Source organism: Populus nigra, chromosome 6 (genome assembly GCF_951802175.1).
Source record: "Populus nigra chromosome 6, ddPopNigr1.1, whole genome shotgun sequence".
NCBI classification, from domain to species: Eukaryota; Viridiplantae; Streptophyta; class Magnoliopsida; order Malpighiales; family Salicaceae; genus Populus; species Populus nigra.
In genome coordinates, this window is record NC_084857.1 from 14,584,906 (window position 1) to 14,604,505 (window position 19,600).

Sequence of the window (19,600 nt, forward strand, 5' to 3'; positions counted from 1 at the left end):
ATACCTTAAGTAGAGGCAAGACTAAAGAAGAGATGGAAGGCAACCCCATCATCATCGGTGAATTCTCGATTCCTAAGAGAACTACGGTGGGAGTCAAATTTCCTATAGAAAGAGAAGTTAGAGGCAGTCATACTCTCCCAACCAAGGTCAAGTAGATTTGACTCCTCCTAATATGATTGTGAGCGTTGTTGCCCCACTTCAAACTAAAAAGGATCTCCACCTTTGTGGAGACTAGTTCTTCAGCCCTAACCTTAGACGCTTATGTTATGTTTTTCCTTTGCCTCAACTCCCAGCCTTGTCTGTAGAGGCTGCAATAGCTAGGTTGTCCTTGAGGAGGTTGATTTAAAGAATGTTTTTACCAACCTTGTTTTTTGTTGTGCTCTCTTAAATTTTGGGAAGACTTAAAAGGGATTTTTTTATTTCATTTTTTAGTTTGGTTTTGTAACCATCTTTTGAAGACGATTCTCTTCGTTTCATCAATATCTTGTTTCACCTTTTAAAAAGAGAGGGGGGGACGATTACACCTTTTCCATTGTTGTTTCTTATAGATGTCAGCATGTATTTTTTTCCCAGTTAATGAAAACTGGAATATTTAACTTTGGGCACATATAAAGCAAACTTTTGTGTGCAATGTTAATAAAATTATACATGTTCCTTGGATTTACCTGTGTGCTCACATCTCCAAAATACATAAAATCCAACTCAATTTTATAGACTCAATACTTCACCGTTACATAAAAATCATTCAACATTACTACAAAGACTCCTTCCCAAGCCAAAAACAAATGTATTTACACATATAAAAGAATAAATTTGCAAAATGAACACAAGTCTGTGGAGGAGTCCTCAGCTGTGGTGTACACTTTCATGAATCAAACTAGCTAGTTTCCCGAATTTCTACAAGGCCGAGGCTGGCAGTTTTATACATCTACAGCTTGGCCTTTATTTTGGCAGAAGAAAACATCCACTAAGAAACAGATCAACCCTGCAGATCCTAAAACTGTTTCATTCTTCATGAAGGTCGTCTAGAAATCTCTCTCTAACAACAAATTAACAGGTGAAAATGGCACTATTGAATGGCTAACCTGCCCCTGCCTCAGAAAAATGAGCATTTGATTCAGCTTCCACCGAACCAAACATGTAGGGAGCAGAAATAATCTCAGAGATTGCATTGAAACTTATTAATAGAGCCTGATTCTGGTCTGTATTGGGCGTCGACATATAGGGCACAGTTGGAGGTCTTCTCCACAGTCACAACAAGTCTGCAGAACAAAAGAGGTGTCAATAAAGTACTTGTGGTTATGATCCCATTGTCCTGACAAAATAGCATAAAGAGAACATGGTTCCCGCTTAAAATAAATAAAATGAACATGATTCACCTGGTGCCCGCAGCCGAAGGCCATGTCCTTTGGATTGGTAAGACAAATGACGCAAACCTGTCAAAGTTCATAAAAAGAAAGTGTTAATTGCTTCCACACAGATCAAAATGAGAGAACTGAAAGTGTTGGTATGGATGTGAATATTGATAGTAAGGGTTATTTATTTGCTTGTTAATGCCTATACCAAGGGAAGAAGGCTAATTTAATAGCAGAGGAATTAACTCAATATGTTCTTGTATTGTAGTTTACATAGAAACAATTAAACTTGTGAGGATAGATTGGAGACTAGACCTAAAGTATAAGGACATGTTGATCAGTAATGAAAAGAAATATTAAAAATCAATAAAATGAACTGCATCTGGAAAAGTTTTTACACCTGATTATCGTACACAGAGCTAGGAGATGGAGCCTTCCCTGATGCTGTTTCGTATCCACTAACTGGTGTATCATATCTAGAATAAGAAGGTACCCGCCGCTGGAAGCTGCTTGAGCGGGAAGCATTTGATCTGCTTGAAGAATGTGGGCCGTAAAGTGGTGGGGGCAAAGGAACCCTCTCTGGCGCATTCCCTCTATGGTGACTGCGTTATCCATGGAAGCATACAAATGAGATTTATGAAAGCTTACGTGACTAACGCATCGAAGTGTATCAGTGAAAAGGACTGGACTAAGACTTCATTCTTACCCTAATAAGCCAAGCTCAATAGTTGCTTGATGTTGAGAAGGTATTTCCATCAATGATGCAAGAGCAAATTCTGTTTCTTTTCTTGATTCACTCACATTTTTGGACATTATTTCTGTAAAATTCACAAACTAACAAGACAGAATAAGGTTTTCTAATTAGTATATGTGTAGGTGTAGGGCTGCAATGTCTGAACAATTACATGACAGAACTACTGGTTACCTGGAAATTGTCGAAGGCTCGAGCAGGGATGTTATCATCGAACTCCCTCATCATGTCCCAAGGTCCATCACCAACTCCAACTAAGATGATCGATAAAGGGTATTTGCTGGAATTATCAAGCGTGTAAGCAAGCGATCAGGCAAATCTAAAACTAGCTATTCAGACTGTAATATCACATATATCTACCTTCCCCACACACACACACATATCACATATATCTACCTTGCCCACACACACACACACACAAACAGACATGTAGCTAGACTGTGTTACCTTGCTCTGACAATTGCATCAATTGTCCTTCTCTCTTGTGGACTGAGCTGGCCAGACTGCGTGTCAACACTTCTCGTCACCTATCATTGATTAAGTTTTCTTTTAAGCGGAAGTGGCACAGCAAAAAGCATTGACAGGCCAAGTACATGGAAAAACTATGAATTTTGTGCAGGAGGAATATCTTAAATATCAACAAAAAAAAAAGAGTACATATCCTTTTGTTTTGCATTTTCCATGAACCAATAAAATGTCATGACCATCACAAGCAACTGTAGCTTCATGTGATCATTGAAAACATGCAATTCATTTCCGCCTCTGTCTGATTAAAAAAACTTCACCCTGGAGAGACCTGCTTAGAAAGTAGTCTTTCTGCGAACGGGCAGATATACTGGTCTGCAAATGTTCCTTTTTCCTTTTTATTCGAACTGACGCAAATGTTTCTGACCAGTTTTTATTTCTTCAGGAATGGATTCATAGTGGTGTTCATATAACAAATAATTGCAGCTTTGATGTTGTTATGTGTATGTTTTCGAAGGATTAGTATTGCCCAGCACTCAAAACCTTGAAAAATGAGGATTAAATGAGCTACTAAAGGCAGAACAATCAAAACTCCCTGCCTTTCAAGGATACTAACCATGGATTGTTTCACCTATCTTAATAGAACATCTAGAATCACACATGATAGACCTAATCTAATCTACTCGAAAAGATAAAATCCATCTTTAAGGTGAAATACCTGTCCATCAGCAATTATCAGTAAAACATGGTACTGCCCACCACTTTGCTCAACAATAGTTATGGCCATCTCAATAACAGGTGCAAAAGATGTCGGTCCTACGATAACAAAACATAAACAAAATGCCTTAGAACCACCTGATAGAATGTTTAGAATAAGAAGACATGGTTAGACAATGAACAGAAGCTGACCCGCGAGCCGAAGGTTGGGAACAATTTCTTTGTATTGCATCAGCACCTCCTCGAATCCATTACAGAATCTCTCATCCGGAAAGAAACTGAAGACATCCTGATCATGAGTTGATGCTGCAAAAATTGATGTGAATATCATCTTCCTCGTACGAATACTAATTCTACAGAGCTTAATTCAAGAGAATTCTTCAAAAACCAAAAACAAGAATGCTTAATATAAAATTACCATCTCCGAATCCATAACATGGAATTAAGTTATCCTCATCAAATGCAGATAAAGTCCTCCCAATAATTGATATTGCTTGTTCATATGGATTTTGACCATTTCCAATATGATGTAAGCTTCGCCGATTGAATGATCTTGCACCTGATATGATTTTGAGAAAAGGCTGAGCATGGCTTCTGTGACTGAATCATAATGGATGCTATACATCAAACAAATCAGGATAAGACTAAACCTGTCCACTCGTTGCTTTTTGTGAAGTCAATTCCAACAATGAGATTAGAAGACTCTAACCCAGCTTGAGCAAGAGCAGCAGTCACCTGTGTGCAGTGATTTACTTTGTTTAGTACTTGGCAGCATGTTGAATACTAAAATTATCTAGCACGTACATTTGGCCATCTACAGAATTTTACAGAAAATCATCTGGTATAGATAGAAACAAGCACTAATTCTTTCCCAGTTCCTTATCCTAAAGATCGAAGTGTCAATGCCAGCTGCCCCCATAGGAATGTTGCCATAGAAATCCGCATTAGCTGCTAACTTGATTAACAGGGGGGAATTTTATCACCAATAGTTCAACCACAAGAATCCACCACATTTTATAATCACATTTGTGTGCTTACATATGAGGAAGCTCTGAGTAAATTATAAGCATCAAGTAGCTAGTCTTATTTCTACTCAATCTTTTGGTAGCCAAAATGTTTTTCAATAACAACTTTATCTTTCTGAGCTAAAATCTAACGAATTTTCTCTCTTCTTCACCCAAAAAAAACTAAAAAATAAGAATTAAAATCGCTTAAAAAAATAAAGAATTAAAATGAATATTTTAAATAAATTACATATATTACTCTATTTTTCAATTCAACCTCCCCCAAAAAAATTATACAATTTGTAAGATGATAAATAGTGAAAATAGCAACAGTATTTTTCCATGTGCTTTAGTTTTCGTTAATGCTCCCACAACATTTTGATTAAAGTCAAAGAGTACTATCAAATTTTTTCAGTGTGCCACTAACACCCTTAGAAGTCTTAAACCATAGGAGCCATAAATAGAAGCACTAAAATTACAAGTAATTATGGTCCAACCAACCTGATCCAGGGTCTTGTAATTGTCAGCTATTCTCGAGTATTTCCTATCCAACCTCTTCTGTGGATGTTGGGGGGTTCTTTGTGATTCATAAGGATAAGATGATGAACTAGGAGCAGGCGCATGGTGATTCTGAGAAGTGTAATAGGAATTATGTTCAGGAGATGGATACGGATATGGTGATGCTGGAGGATAACCATTCTGATTCGATGAAGAAGAAGAAGGTGAATTGGCTGAACCATAAGAAGAATAATCTCTCCAACTGGACTCTTTTGAGCTTTTACCTCCCATCAGCAATCAAATTAGTTCCAGACAAAAAACAAATCTCTCTCTTTACCAATTGAGCCGAATAAGCACTGTATCTCTCTCTACCTGTAAAAGAAAACTCACTATCATACACAGACACCATGGATATTGAAGGTGTCAACTCCAGAAAACAATATCAGATCATACCTTAATTAAAGCTTGGAAGACTCGGGGAATGCAAAAAAGCTGCAAGATTTATTTAATTATGGGGTATTTAAGTTGGAGAAGAAGGGGGGAAGTAAAAGGAAGTTTCTGAGAGTTGAAAAACATTCAGGACTAGTAGCATGGAACAGAGACTAACGAGATGTAAAAGGCGGCTTATTGGAAACTAATTAACGACCAATTCAAAGACGTAGAACCGCCGACCTCAGCTCAGACGACACAAATGTTTTGCTTCATTGCTTGCGTAGAGAAAATTAAGTCACTCTCCTGTAAGTTTCCATGATAAAGCACTCCTCCTTTCCACGCCCCCCATAACGAAAGAAAGAAGAAATGCAGGAAAGCCAAGTGCGTTTTGCATGATGAACACGCAACTCATATATATATATATATAAAATTACTGTTTCAAAAGCAAATTATTTAAATATTTATTTATTTTATATTTTTAATAGGCTCAAATCGCGTTCTTAAAAATTTTATAAATATTTTTTTATATATTTTGATTGTTTTAATAGGTTAATATTAAAAATAATTTTTAAAAAATAAAAATATATTATTTTTATATATTTTTAAATAAAAATACTCTAAACCGTAATTATTGATATAATCTTACCACTTTATCTCTTCAGTTAAATAAATTTTTTCAAGTTTTTTTTTTTTTTTGAAATACTAACGAAAGAACAGGTAAATACTTCCCAGGCAGCTTTCCTTTCTGATTAAAAAATATTAGACTAATTAGCTATAATGAAAAGGCATATTCGAAGTATCGTGCATGTAATCTCCTCATCTTTCTATTTATGGGCCCCAGCTTGCTTTGACCCCTTTCATTTCTTAATTTAATTAATAAATAATAATGTTACTATCATCTAGATGCATTCTAGAGCGGGAAAATAAAAAAGATTAACGTGATTGCAATTAATCCCGCATGTGCTGGGGACGTTGTCTTCGTCTATTTTTAGTTTATTCCTGGGAGCATTAATGGAGATGATGAGAGGTGGGGGTAGATTTGTCTTTTTAATGATCAAGATATTTTAGAATATTTTAAAAGAAAACCTTTGACCTGATATTTGAGGGAATACAGCAAATGTTTAACGTTAAATAAAAAATTAAAAGAGGCGAAATTGGTCAAACGATAAAGTAATAGAAGTTTCTCGTAATTGAAAAGGAGGGAAAGTTCATGAGTTGATAATGGCTGTGAGTCAACTATTCAATTTATTCTTAGATATGCTCAAAGATGGGAGAAAACTACACCTATAGGAATTGTGGATTATAATACTAATTTATAGTTTTTTTTTATATTTTGATTTTTTTTTATTTTTTAAAATTTAATCTTTATATGATTTATTTATAGGAATTTAAAATTAATAATTTATTAGACCATTTTAAACTTATATCTACCATCTCAGGCGATGGGAGGTTCAAAGATCACTTAGATGAAACTCTTTATATCGAATGGAACTCATTGATACCGAGATCTATTTTTTTCGTGGGATAAATCGGTGTCAACTAGAACTTTTTTTCTTTAACACCATAATCGAGCGACTTTCTCTTGCTTCTCTCAAACCATGGACTCAAACGTAAGAAAAAAAAAGTTCCATACCATAATTGAATTTTTAAAATTTTGAGGGACTGAAAAGTAATCATTTAAAAAGCAAGAGGATCAAAGTGCTCTTTTGGTTCTATTTTTAAAACCGCCACTCATTTCTTTTGTTTGCACTTTGGTCCCCCTTTGTTTCAATTTTTTCTCTCCTTCACAATCTTTGATAAATTAGCCATGAATCTCAACATCGAGGGACGCGATTGGAAACAAATAAAGTTAGAGAACTAAATTGTAAAAAAATACTACAGTGAAAGACCTAGAACCTACGAGTTTAAGATTTTCTTTCAAATTTAATTAATTTTTGCTAAATTGTTTTCAAACTTTAAAATAGTTATCAGTTGACAACTAGCATCCACTTGTACAGGTTGCTTTCTAATCATTTTCTTGGAAGCCAGCTAGTCTTTGAACAATATAAGACCTCATCTCTCTTATCTCTACTTATTTTTACTCTCTTTCATCTACTTCTGAAAAGCTTCTTTTATTTTTATTTTTTTTTAATATTGTGCTCTGTTGTCCTGGTCATGATCTGAGACTATTCGGATTGATTCTTCAGCTAGCGCGTGGCGTGGAGAATGGTGCTTTCAGTTCTCCTGTGTTTTTAATGCAAATGCAGAAATTAATAAAGTTCATGCATAGTAATTTAAATTTTATTAATTATTAATTATTTATTTTCTATGATCGGCTTTAAAAACAAAAACAACCACGAAAACAAACTAGCTCTGTAATATAATATAATTGGATGCGCCCTAATGCATATAGTTATTATATCCTGCAGCTTGAAGTATTTGGTTAAAGAGATAATATAAAATAAATATGTTGTTATGATAGTTTTGTAATGAGTTTTTTGTATTTTAAAAACAGAAAATATATATAAATATATTTTTTTATCTCTATTATCTTTATTTTTTATCTCGAGATAATAAATAAACACTACCTAAGAAATAATAATAATGATATAAAATAAATATGTTTTTATGATAGTTTTGTAATGAGTTCTTTGTATTTTTAAAATAAAAATATATATAAACATGTTTTTTATATATCTATTATCTTTATTTTGTATCTTGAAACAATAAATAAACACTACCTAATAGAAATAATAATAATAATAATGATATAAAATACATATATTTTTATGATAGTCTTGTAATGAGTTTTTTGTATTTTTAAAACAGAAAATGCATATAAACATGTTTTTAATTTCTATATCCATTATCTTTATTTTTTATCTTGAAAGAATAAATAAACACTACCCAGCAACAATACTTGGCACGACTATGTGGTGAAGTCAATCTTTTTCTTACCTAATATTCTCTTGGGTAAAGTGGATCTGCATTAATCAAATTGTGTCTTCGGTCCAAAGAATTTCCTAACCGTTTTAGTATTTTTCCCAACTATTTTGATGTATTTTTTTTTATAGGGTGCAGTGTATTTGTTTCTACTTAGAAGTTAAAATTACTTGTGTTCACCCTAAATATCCAACAACACATAGTTATCCCGAGATCTTATAAGATTATATAAACCACTTAAAAGGTTATAAATGTGATAGAAATCTCATATTATACTTGAAATGTGATTAATTATTATTTTTATAAACAATGGTTAAATTAAGAAATTTAAAAAAAAAATAAGAGAGAATATAAAAAAATTGAAAAACAAGTTGACTAAAATTAAATAGCGAAATTAATGATTTTCATGTAGTAAGAAATAATCGTATGATTTTTATATTACTTCTCTAATTTTTTTTAAATTCTTAATTTACTATATTTTCTAAATAGTAATTAAGGATATTTTAGGTATAAAAAAGGTTTATGAAATATATTTTTTAAAAATATGGAGGAGAGTTTTGTCAATTTCTTAAAACTTTTTAATAATTATTGTAATTTACCCATATAATTATTACCAAAATCATTTATCATGTGTATGAATTAAAAGCTTTATCTATTTATCATGACTCTTCTTAACTAAGAAAACATCTACAGCTTCCAATCAAGTAGAATGTGTACCTTCACCACTTCAAGATGAGGTTCTAAAATCCAAGATTCTTAAGAATAAGATTAATGTGTTGGATAATCAGTTGATCTTTTAGTTCAAGCAATTTGATTTATTTTTTTTAGTCAAGATGTCTGGTAGCTTAATATAGAAAGCTCAAATGGTTGGTAGCTTGTAGCTGGTGGTGTTTAGCAACTGGTACCTGCATAAGGTCCTCTTTGATGGATGTAAGGACTCTCAGATGCTTAAGTCATAAACTTTATAGTGAGAGAAAGTGCAATGATATTTTAGAAAGATAAACTCTAAAAATATATATACTGAAAATGTTAAAAATGAAGAGATTGTGAGCCTTGAGTTTGAAGGATTCATGATATATTTATAACCCATGAGTCTTTTTTTTTTTGTGGAGATGAGAGGCTAAAGTGTAATTTCACTCTCATGATATTTTGAGTTGTAAACTACTCAAAATAATATATATTGGATCAATACAAAATACTAAGGGACACACATAGGGTCCTAGAAAAATTATCAATTAAATTTTAGGCTCAGACAAGGTGTTTGAGCCCATTAAAAATGAAAAATAGATCTAGACGTGTTGTCTAAACCCAAGCATGTTAGGCTTAGGCATGGTAGCCCAAGCCTATGTGGGTGATGGGGTGCATACCCAGCGTCAAGGGTAGTGAGCAGCATGTCACGCCCATGCTAGGCGTACACCGAGCATAGTCTCAGGCTACCACTGTTATTAAACCCGGCCCGGCCCGGCGGGTCAACCTGGGACCCGGTCGACCCGGTGGCTGAACCGGTCCGGGTTTAATAAAAGACCGGTTGTGGCAACAGCCCGGCCAAACCCGGGCAAACCCGGACGAGACCCGGTTTTTTTTTTTCAAATATGGGATTTGAAACCCATTGATATATATACTCTATGTTCCCAGGAAAAAAGTCATGTTTTTTCAATGTGGGATAAAAAACCTTTTGGTTTAAATACTTCAACTTAAAAGGATAACATTGTATCTTTTCAATGTGGGATTTGAAGCCCTTTCATATATATACTCCATATTCCCATGAAAAAAGTTATGTTTTTTCGATGTGGGATTTGAAACCCATTAGTATATATACTCTATGTTCCCAAGAAAAAAATCATGTTTTTTCAACGTGGGATAAAAAAACCTTTTGGTTTAAATACTTCAACTTAAAAGGATAACATAGTATCTTTTCAATATGGGATTTGAAGCCTTTTCATATATATACTCTATGTTCCCATGAAAAAAGTTATTTTTTTTCAATGTGAGATTTGAAACCTATTATTATATATACTCTATGTTTCCAAGGAAAAAGTTATGTTTTTTCAATGTGGGATAAAAAAAAATTTAGTTTAAATACTTTAACTTAAAAGCTTAACATAATATCTTTTTAATGTAAGATAAAAAAACTTTTTAAAATATTCTTTTAAACTTCATAATGTGTATAATCTATATTTACATGGATTTTTTCATATGAAATATTAAAATTTTAATTTTTTTTTAATTTTCCTAGGTTAATTCGGGTTGACCCAAGTTGACCCGGGTTGACCCATGAAACCCGGGACCCGGCCCCTTGGCCGGGTCAACCCCCGAGCCGGGTTTAATAACTATGCAAGCTACCATGCTTAAGCCTATACACCTTAGTAGTAGTTGGGCTCGAGTGTGGTAGCCAGATCCTATAGGGATTTGTTTTGGGTTTTGGGGGGGGGGGGGTTGAGGTCAATTTGGGGGGTTTTTTTAGGTCTATTAAATCTAGGTTTATAAGTAGCCCTCAAGTCTTGGTGATATTGATACGTAAAAACTTATAAAAGTACCTGGTACAATGAGTTTTATAGAGTTTTTTTTCGTATGTGAAAAGGGGTGAAAACTCCAGGTAATATATTGAAGAGCCCGAGTGTAAAGGTATGCATCATGGTTAAAGAAATAATTTCTAAGTATGTGGAGGAGAACCATGGAGGAACTCATACTTAGAAAATTTATAAGTAATAAGGGGAACCTATAAAGGGTGGAGCCAGTACTTAAAAAGTTTCTAAATGGCTAGGGTGATGGACCTATATTGATGCCCATATATGGAAAAATTTCTAAGTAGTTAAGGGGATATATCTATGTCGATGTCCATACTTAGAAAAATTTCTAAATGGATAGGAGGATGGACCCATATCGACGCCCATACTTCGAAAAAATTATAAGGGGCAAAGAGGAAACCCAATGGGGTAGAGCCTATACTTAGAGAAATTTCAAAATGGCTAGGGGATAGATCCATGTTGACATACATACTTAAAAAAACTTTTAAGAAGCGGATGAGATAGATTCATGTTGATGCCTATACTTAAAAAAATCTCTAAGAAAAGAAGGGGACAGACCTATGAAGGGTGATGTTATTCCATCAATGAGATGAAGTTCATCTCTTGAAGAGTGTTCATATTGGAGTGTGAGAAGTATATGACCTCTCTAGAATGGCATAGGGCATAATGACCCTCAATTGGAGAAAGATCTCACTAAAGAGTGAGAGGTTTATAGCCTTTCTAGTGATGGTGTGGGGGGTTTGGGAAACCCCCACTGAAAAGTGTAGAAGATATGTGACTTCTCTAAAATTGTCATGGGGCATGGGAGCCTCCCACTAAAGAGTGGTTTTTTTTTCTAAGAGTTGGTGGCATATGACCTTCCTGATGATGTAATAGGGTGTGAAAGCCCCCTATTAGAGAAAGGTTATACAAAAGAGTGAGCGATACAAGATCATTCCTGGAGATAATATAAAACTTAGGAGCCTTATTAAAGATTCATGCCAATTTAAGACTATATTAGAGATATGGGAGATCTATGATAAATTCATGGCAAATTGGTGAGAGGTTTATTAGCATCACTTGGATAATGTGCTAGTTTGAGACTACACTAGAGAATGAGAGATTTGAGATCAACCTATAGTAAATTAGTAAGAGGTCCTTAGGCATCACTTGGAAAATATGTTAGTCCAAGACTACACTGGAGAATAGAGGATCCGAAATCAACCCATTATGAATTGGTGAGAGGCCCTTAAGCATCATCTAAAAAATGTGTCAATTCAAGACTGTATTGTAGAATGGAGAATTTGAAATCAATCTCTAGTGAATTTTTAAGACTCTTAGGCTTCATCTAGAGAATAATGTTATTGTAATAGAAAGACCTGAAACATATCCCTTGAATATTATTACACTAAAGAGACCAAGTCAATCTCTTTTCTAGAAAGTGTCTGCAAGTCCCGACTAAAGATATGTGGATAGAAAATGTTTATTGGAGATTCATTATTTTTATCTAAAAAATAAATTTATGTTTCTATTAAAGATTATGCATCCTGAAGTGATCTGAGTGATAGGTTCATGGAAAGTTCTTAAAAGGAATATATTTTAAAGGTGGTACCGAGGTGTTTGTTTTGACTGCCCTGATGACTTTGAATAAGTTATCCTATTTTGATTAAAGGGAGTTAGAAATCCTTAGAATACACCAAATGTCTATGGGTTGATCCCTCATGGTTCTTCCTCAATCTTTTATTTTTACTAGGAGAATGTTTTCACATAAAAGGTCCTTTATGCTAGTTATCCTTGTAAATATAAAGAGATTCATGTTGTAGCAAACTAACATCTTTTATCCATATGTGATTTTTCATGACTTCCTTCACCTTAAGCAAGTTTTGTCTAGTAAGACATAAAATTTTCTCTAAAGGGCATGTTTATTTACCCCTCTTATCAAGGCCTCCAAGGCTATTGACTCAAGCAATTCTTCTACCTTGAGCATCTCCTCATTGAACCTTTTAAAATATGTCCGTATAGACTTGTTCTCTTATTGGGTAACACCAAATAGCTCTATGGAGTTTTTTTTTTACAGATATATTAGTGTTGAAGCGTGTCACTAGCTTGGCGCAGAGGTCGCTAAATACTTCAATGAAGCTTAACATTAAATTATTGTACCATGTATGCGCAAACCCCCAGAAGGTTATAGGGAGGATTTTGCACATTGAATCATTATCCTAGATGACCAACTCTAAACTATCACGTACATTATGTACATGCTCTCTCAGATCGATCAGGCTATCATAGTTGTCCAGACTCATTTTTGCAGAAATACAGTCCTTAGAAAGTTGAATGTTCAATGCTTTTTTGGACAAAGGGAGAACACCTCCATTAATAAGGGTTGTAGTTATTCTTCTATATATATTCATTTATAAACCATCTCTTAGTTATTTATCTGTTAAGCTATTGGGAGCCTAGACAGTTTGGTATGAAACAATGGTTACAGTAATTGGTGTCCTTCTCATGGTAGCTAGAAGAGTATGATCAGAATACCAGCTTTGTACACGAGTATCATAATGGCACGAGCGACCCCTTAAAGGACTCTTGTGAATGCAATTTTTCTCAATCTCTTTAGGGTAGAGCAATTATCTACGGACACTTGGTACGGTCGATGGTCGTGGCACTAGGAAGTTATATGTTGCTGAAGATGTCAAGACTTGTTGGGGTGACAATGTCAGATTTGGCCCTTAGGTTGCCAATACGGCCTAAGTAAAGATTTGCACCTGACTGGTGAGTTATTGAAAGTCTGATTGGGTATAAATGTATGCAATAACAAATAGATTTGTCTCGTTTCCTATCTTAGGTGTGTCTTGATTATGTGTCATGGAATGATCTAGAAAAGTCAAAAACAAGTTTTAGAAATTGATGGTTTTTTTAGTTTCCCACAAGTGGTGGCACCAATTGATGAGATTCTAAAATCCAAGATATTTAGAAATAAAGTTGATGTGTTGAATAATTAGTTTATCTCTAAGTTCAAGCAATATGATTCGTTCTCCCTAACCAAAGTATATGGTGGCTTAATATAGAATGCCTAGGTGGTTGGTAGCTTGTGGTGCCTGGTAAGCCAAGATGGTTTATAGATGGTGCCTGTATAAGGTCCTTTTTAATGGATATAAGAACTTTTAGATGCTTAAGTTAGTAATTTTATAGCGAGAGAAAATACAATGATATTTTAAAGAGATATGATCTACAATATATATGATTAAAATGTTAAGAATAAAGATATTATGAATCTTAAGTTTGAAGGATTCATGATGTATTTATAACTCATGAGTCTAGTCTTTTTATGGAGATGGGGGGTTAAATTGTAATTTCACCCTTATAATTTTTTGAGTTGTATTCTACTCAAAATAATACGTATTGGATTAGTATAAAATACTAAGGAACCCACGTGGGGTCCTAGAAAAATTATCAAGGGAGTGTTGGGCTCAAGTAAGGTGTCTAAGTCTATTAGAGGTGAAAATAGATTTAGGTATGCTGCTTATACCCCAAAAATATTAGACTCGGGCATGGTAGCCTGAACCTATATACGTGTTAGGCAGCACGTCTTAAACCAACTGGGCATGTCACGCCCAGCCTGGGCTCGAGCTACCATGCCTAAACCCATGCATCCTGGTAGTAGTTAGGCTCGGGTGTAGTAGCCTGGGTTCATAAGGATATTTTTTTGGCCTTTTAAGGTTTTTTTAGATGCTTTTAAGGGTTTTTTAAGGCTTGTTAAATTTTGATTTATCACTTTCAATTTTAATATCGTGGGTAATCCTGTTTACTCTAAAAGATAGGTATGCGATGAAGAGATAATTAAAATATATGTATTTTTTATATATTTAGATAGATTTATTTTCTAAATTAAGTAAAAAATGATAATTATTGATTAAATATTTTTAAAATTTATCTGATTCAATAGGCACCCATGTCCTATTATGGAATCTGCTACCCAACCCTCTCTTTTGTAAACAACTACAAAAACAATAATGAGTGATGCAATTCCATTACTTCAAATGATGAAAGAAAAAGGCTTAAATTTTCCATTACCTCAGTTACTTTAACGGATGGAGGAAGAAGCCCAGATCAAGGGACTTTTAATTCAACAACGATTGGTCATGTGCAAGGGATTTGCAAAATAAAAAGATATTATCAAAATTAGTTTACATATTAATTAAATTATTTTTTAAAACGATTTTAAAGGTATGACTTTCATATTAATTAATTTAGTGCATTTATGAAATTAATTTCTTATAAATAATAATATTAAAGTTCAAAATCAAAATTTGTATTAACAAAAAGAACAAGTCTTTTTAACTATAAATATATTAAAAGGTCATTTGTTTACGCGGCTACGGCTGCGGCTGCTTTTCAAGCAAACCGTGTAAACAATACGTTTGGTAACAATAAAACACAAATTACTGTGTATATGGGACCCGTTAAAACCGCTGGTTCGTGACGCGGCCGCATCTATTGACTAGGTGAAATAATTCACCAGGGCACTGTTCACTCTTGAAGTGAACAGTGCCCTGGTTAATTAATTTACTTGGAAACTATTTACGTGAACAGTGCTGATTCAACTATTGATTCGATCGTGTTTGAGCAAGTAAATTTTTTTTAAAAAAATTGTGTTTTACTCGAAAAACTAATATTTGATATTATTTAATAACATTATATAAATTAGAAAGATATCGCATAACGTAGCATTTACAAAATTTGATCATAATTTCAATTATGTATTTGCTGGGTCTGACCCAGTTAAAAAAATTCAATTTTTATTTTTATTTTTAATTGTTTTTTATTCAAAAAATTAGAAGGAGATCGCTTGATGATGTAACAAAAAATTTAATTTTTGTTGTTTCACGCTAAAGAAACCATGAAAAATATAGTCCTTGTTAGATAGATTTCATACGTGATGAAATTACACATAATTTAATGGAATAATAAAAAATATTTGATATCAATATTATTTATTTCATGGTGTAATAACAGTAGTTAAATCTACAATATTTAAATTAAAAACCATCAATATATATATATATATATATATTATTTTATAACCGAAAAGCATTCTTTTAACCAAATACTTTAAACTACTTTTTGTTCAACCTCAATTTCAACCATAATTTTAACCAAACATATATTTTTTTAAACCAACCTCAACTAAAAGTATTTTTTATAAAAATATTTTTTTTCAAACTATAACTGATCATAATCACAAATAAATAACTCCGTTAAGTCCCAAAATTAGGTTCGAGAACATATACTTCACATTATGGAACAGGATAGCCTTTCCTTAATTTTGAGATTTCCTTCTTATCATTTAAAGATTTTGAAATTAAGATTATTTAATAAAATATCAAATTTAATCGTTTAAGTGCTGCTTTAAAGGGACAATTTTTTATTTTTTTTGATAATCTAATCAAGTCGATTAAAAATAGTTAATCCATGAGAGTTACATTGCTAGTTAATGTAATATGTTTGATTATATATTTATAACAAATTTTATGTTAAAACATTTGATTTGAAAAAAAATATTTTAAGAATTATCATATCATTAGGATGCTTTTATTGATAAATACTAAATATATTATCTTATTCTAAAAATACTCTATATGTAAAAATTAAAAAGACTTCTAAGTACTCTATGTATAAAGAGAAATATTTATTTTTTTATATAAAAATATAAAAAATATGTCAATACTAATATATAAATTCAAATTTATCTATTAAGAAATAAATTTAAAAAATAATATAATTAATAAAAAAAGGTTATTCTCATTTTTTTTCAATTATATATCTATTTATACATCACATAAAATCTCAAATAATATAAAATAAGCTTCATAAATCACTCCTAAACTATATAATAACTTATTGGCACTTTATTATGACCATCAAAACTCTAAAAATGCTTTAAAATAGGTAAACAAGAACCAATAGTTATTATAAAAAAAAGTAATTAAAAACTAATGAAAACTAATAAATTTATATCAAAATTTATCAAATTACAATCAAATAAGATCCTTTTTTATATGATATATATCCTTGGTTATTGTTTTATGTTATTTTTCCTCATTTACACTAAAAGATTCATATATTTTTATTCCTTTTTACCATCGATGCCAATATTAAAAGAAGACTTCTTTGCATAAAACAATTCATAAATTGGTATAGTTTTAATTTATGTTCATCCCATATATATACATATAATTAAAACTTAAAAACAATAAATTTATATAAAAATCTAAACCCTTTGTTATTATTTTTTAAAGGATGTTTTTATATCTATATATTATAGTTAGAAGGTTTCGACACAAATTATGAGAGGGGAGAGTATTGAGATAAAATGATCTCATCTAAGACTGGTAGAACATGTAGTTAACGGAAAACAAAAGGAGAGAACTAACGTTAGTTCATGTCAGGTTAGCACTTTGTTTGGAAATGAAAAGGGATTTCCATTCTCCATGCTTGTTACCATGGTGTTTGATATTGCGGTAACTTTTATGGTTGTGATTTGAAAAAAATAATTTTATAAAAAAATGCTTTTAATTGAAATTAGTTTGATATTTATATATATTTGGTTGAAACTATGGTTGAAATTGAGATTGAATAAAAAGTAATTTAATGTATTTGGTAAAAAAATACTTTTCAAATTGAGAATATAAAACAACTAAAAAAGATATATATTAATATTGATGATTTTTAATTTAAATATTATAAATTTAACTACTATTATTACATCATTAAATAAATAATATTTTTATATCAAATATTTTTTATTATTCCATTAACCTATCTAAAATTCCATCACGTATGAAATTCATCCGATAAGGACTACAGTTTCCATGGTTTTTTGAGCGTGCAACAAAATCAGGTAAAATATCATCAGATACAAAATTAAGAGTGCGATCAAATTTTACAAATGCTACGTCATCATGCGATCTCCTTCTCATTTATGTAGTGTTATTAAATAATATTAAACATCAATTTTTGAAGTAAAATATAATTAAAAATATTAGATTTTTTTTTTATCAAATCTGGTCCAACCAAAATAATAAAAAATAAAATTTAGGATGATCTAGTCCGGCTGGACAGTGGAGAACGTCTCCACTGTTTATATTTACAAAAGTGAACAGCTACACATGGAAGCATAGAAAAGCAGCAAAATCTACTTTTTGCTAACTTGTGTTCAAAACGCAAAACATGATGGGACCCTCATGAAATAAATTACTTTTCTTCAGTTACCAAACACTTGTTTTCTGTGGTTTGCTTCAAAAGTATAAGCAATCATAAAAACAAACACCTTTAGTTCATTAACTAGATGCTATGTCCGTGCAATGTTGTGGGTTTATGGCATGTATGTGCAATGTTGTGGGTTTTAAAAAAAAAACCATAAAAAAAATCATATGGAAAAAAACTATTGTAATCTATAGTGTTTTCAAGAAAAAAACTAAAAAGATAGTTTTAGAAAAAAAACATAAAAAAAACGAAAGGAAAAAAAATCATGTAAGGAAATATTGTAGCAATCTATAGTGTTTTGTGAGGAAATATACAATTGTAATTCTCAACCAACTCAATATTAAAAAAATTAAATTAAAAAAGATAATTTTTAAAAAAATCATAACAAAAAACCCATGTGGGAATGACTGTAGCAATTCATAGTGTTTTAAATAAAAAAATACAAAAATAAATTCTCAACCAGCTTAATATGAAAAATAAAATAGAAGCAACAAATACAATTATATATATATATATATATATATAAAGAAACAAAAGAAAAAAGACTCATATAAGGAAACACTACAGCAATCCACAATATTTTGCGAGGAAAGCTACAATTGTAATTCTCAATCAACTTAATATTAAAAAAAAAAACCATGTGGAGAAAACACTGTAGCAATCCATAATGTTTTAAAGAAAAAAAACTACAAAGCTAAATTCTTAATCATCTCAATATTAAAAAATAAAATTCAACAAAGATAATTTTAGAAAAAAAAATACAGAAAAATAGTGTTGCAAAACAAAAATCATGTGGAAAAATACTGTAGCAATCGACAATATTTCAAAAAAAAACTATAAAGCTAAATTCTTAAATAGTTCATTAATAAAAAAATAAAATCGATAAAGATAATTTAAAAAAAAACATAAAAACAAAAAATGAAAAAAAATGAAAATAATTTTAGAAAAAAAATAAAAAAGAAAAAAACATGGAGAATGAAAAAAAACATAAAAAATAAAAAAAACAATATGTGAGAGAAAGCTACAACCCTCCCCCACGTTTTAGAGTATTATTTAATAATAATAATAATACAGATTATCAACTCTACCGAGAAAAGAGATATTGCATTATATAGGAGATCGGTAAATTGCTCCACTCAGTCGGTACGAGGTAATTCCTTTTTCTATAATATAAAAATCAATTGATGGAATACGGAATTCGACATCGGAATCCCACAGCACTGGTTCTTTCCGAAACACCGAAACACGGACATTACGGGACATAGGTGAGGAAGAAACGACCAACCAAAATATCTAGAAGTGTTCTATCCACAGGGAAAAAAAAAAAAAAAAACCTGAGATAGTGGCTTTGGATAGGTTTTCATGGCGAAGACTGTTTGCTCAAACTGTCTCTAAAGTGCCATGTCCACTATAACCATGTTCTCAGAAGTCCGAGAATTGTCCATCCTCGTTTTTGTACATACGATATTATATTGCTAGTTGTCTACGAACTTTGTCACGATCATCTTCCCTAAATGCACTACGTCCACCATTAACACCATCCCTCGCGTCTCTTTCGCGTCCTAATTTGGTCTGTTGACAGTATATAACAATAGCAACTGGAAAATCAGAGAAACAAAATTACACTTATCAAATTTTCCTTGAATCCCTTTTGTCAGGGAAAGAAAACCAACAGTTAGAAAC

The 19,600-nt window shown here is 31.9% G+C and overlaps 1 protein-coding gene across 2 annotated transcripts; it reads right to left on the reverse strand.

Annotated features, from left to right (window-relative positions):
* Window positions 1–687: 687 nt before the first annotated feature.
* Window positions 688–5,598, reverse strand: LOC133697074 (E3 ubiquitin-protein ligase RGLG2-like). Of its 2 annotated transcripts, XR_009842811.1 has the most exons (13): window positions 5,244–5,598; window positions 4,794–5,162; window positions 3,939–4,023; window positions 3,707–3,847; window positions 3,481–3,594; window positions 3,290–3,387; window positions 2,554–2,633; window positions 2,281–2,386; window positions 2,062–2,189; window positions 1,756–1,957; window positions 1,380–1,436; window positions 1,086–1,262; window positions 688–985 (listed from the first exon to the last, which is right to left on the reverse strand). XR_009842811.1 is itself a non-coding variant. In XM_062119416.1 (12 exons), the coding sequence occupies exons 2-12, from the start codon at window positions 5,079–5,081 to the stop codon at window positions 1,182–1,184; spliced, it is 1,380 nt and encodes a 459-aa protein (XP_061975400.1). In that variant the 5' UTR covers window positions 5,082–5,162; window positions 5,244–5,597; the 3' UTR covers window positions 688–1,181. The 2 variants fall into 2 exon arrangements, 1 of the variants encoding a protein (XP_061975400.1); XM_062119416.1 differs by having other exon boundaries at window positions 688–1,262; window positions 5,244–5,597.
* Between the last annotated feature and the right edge of the window lie 14,002 nt (window positions 5,599–19,600).

Bases quoted from the DNA above. Each gene is read 5' to 3' on its own strand.
- LOC133697074 (XM_062119416.1), bottom strand. From the start codon at position 5,081: ATGGGAGGTAAAAGCTCAAAAGAGTCCAGTTGGAGAGATTATTCTTCT. The intron at 3,848-3,938 runs GTTTAGTCTTAT...AAATCATATCAG, and splicing joins AAAAAGCAACGAGTGGACAG to GTGCAAGATCATTCAATCGG. The intron at 3,388-3,480 runs GTCAGCTTCTGT...TTGTTATCGTAG, and splicing joins TCCCAACCTTCGGCTCGCGG to GACCGACATCTTTTGCACCT.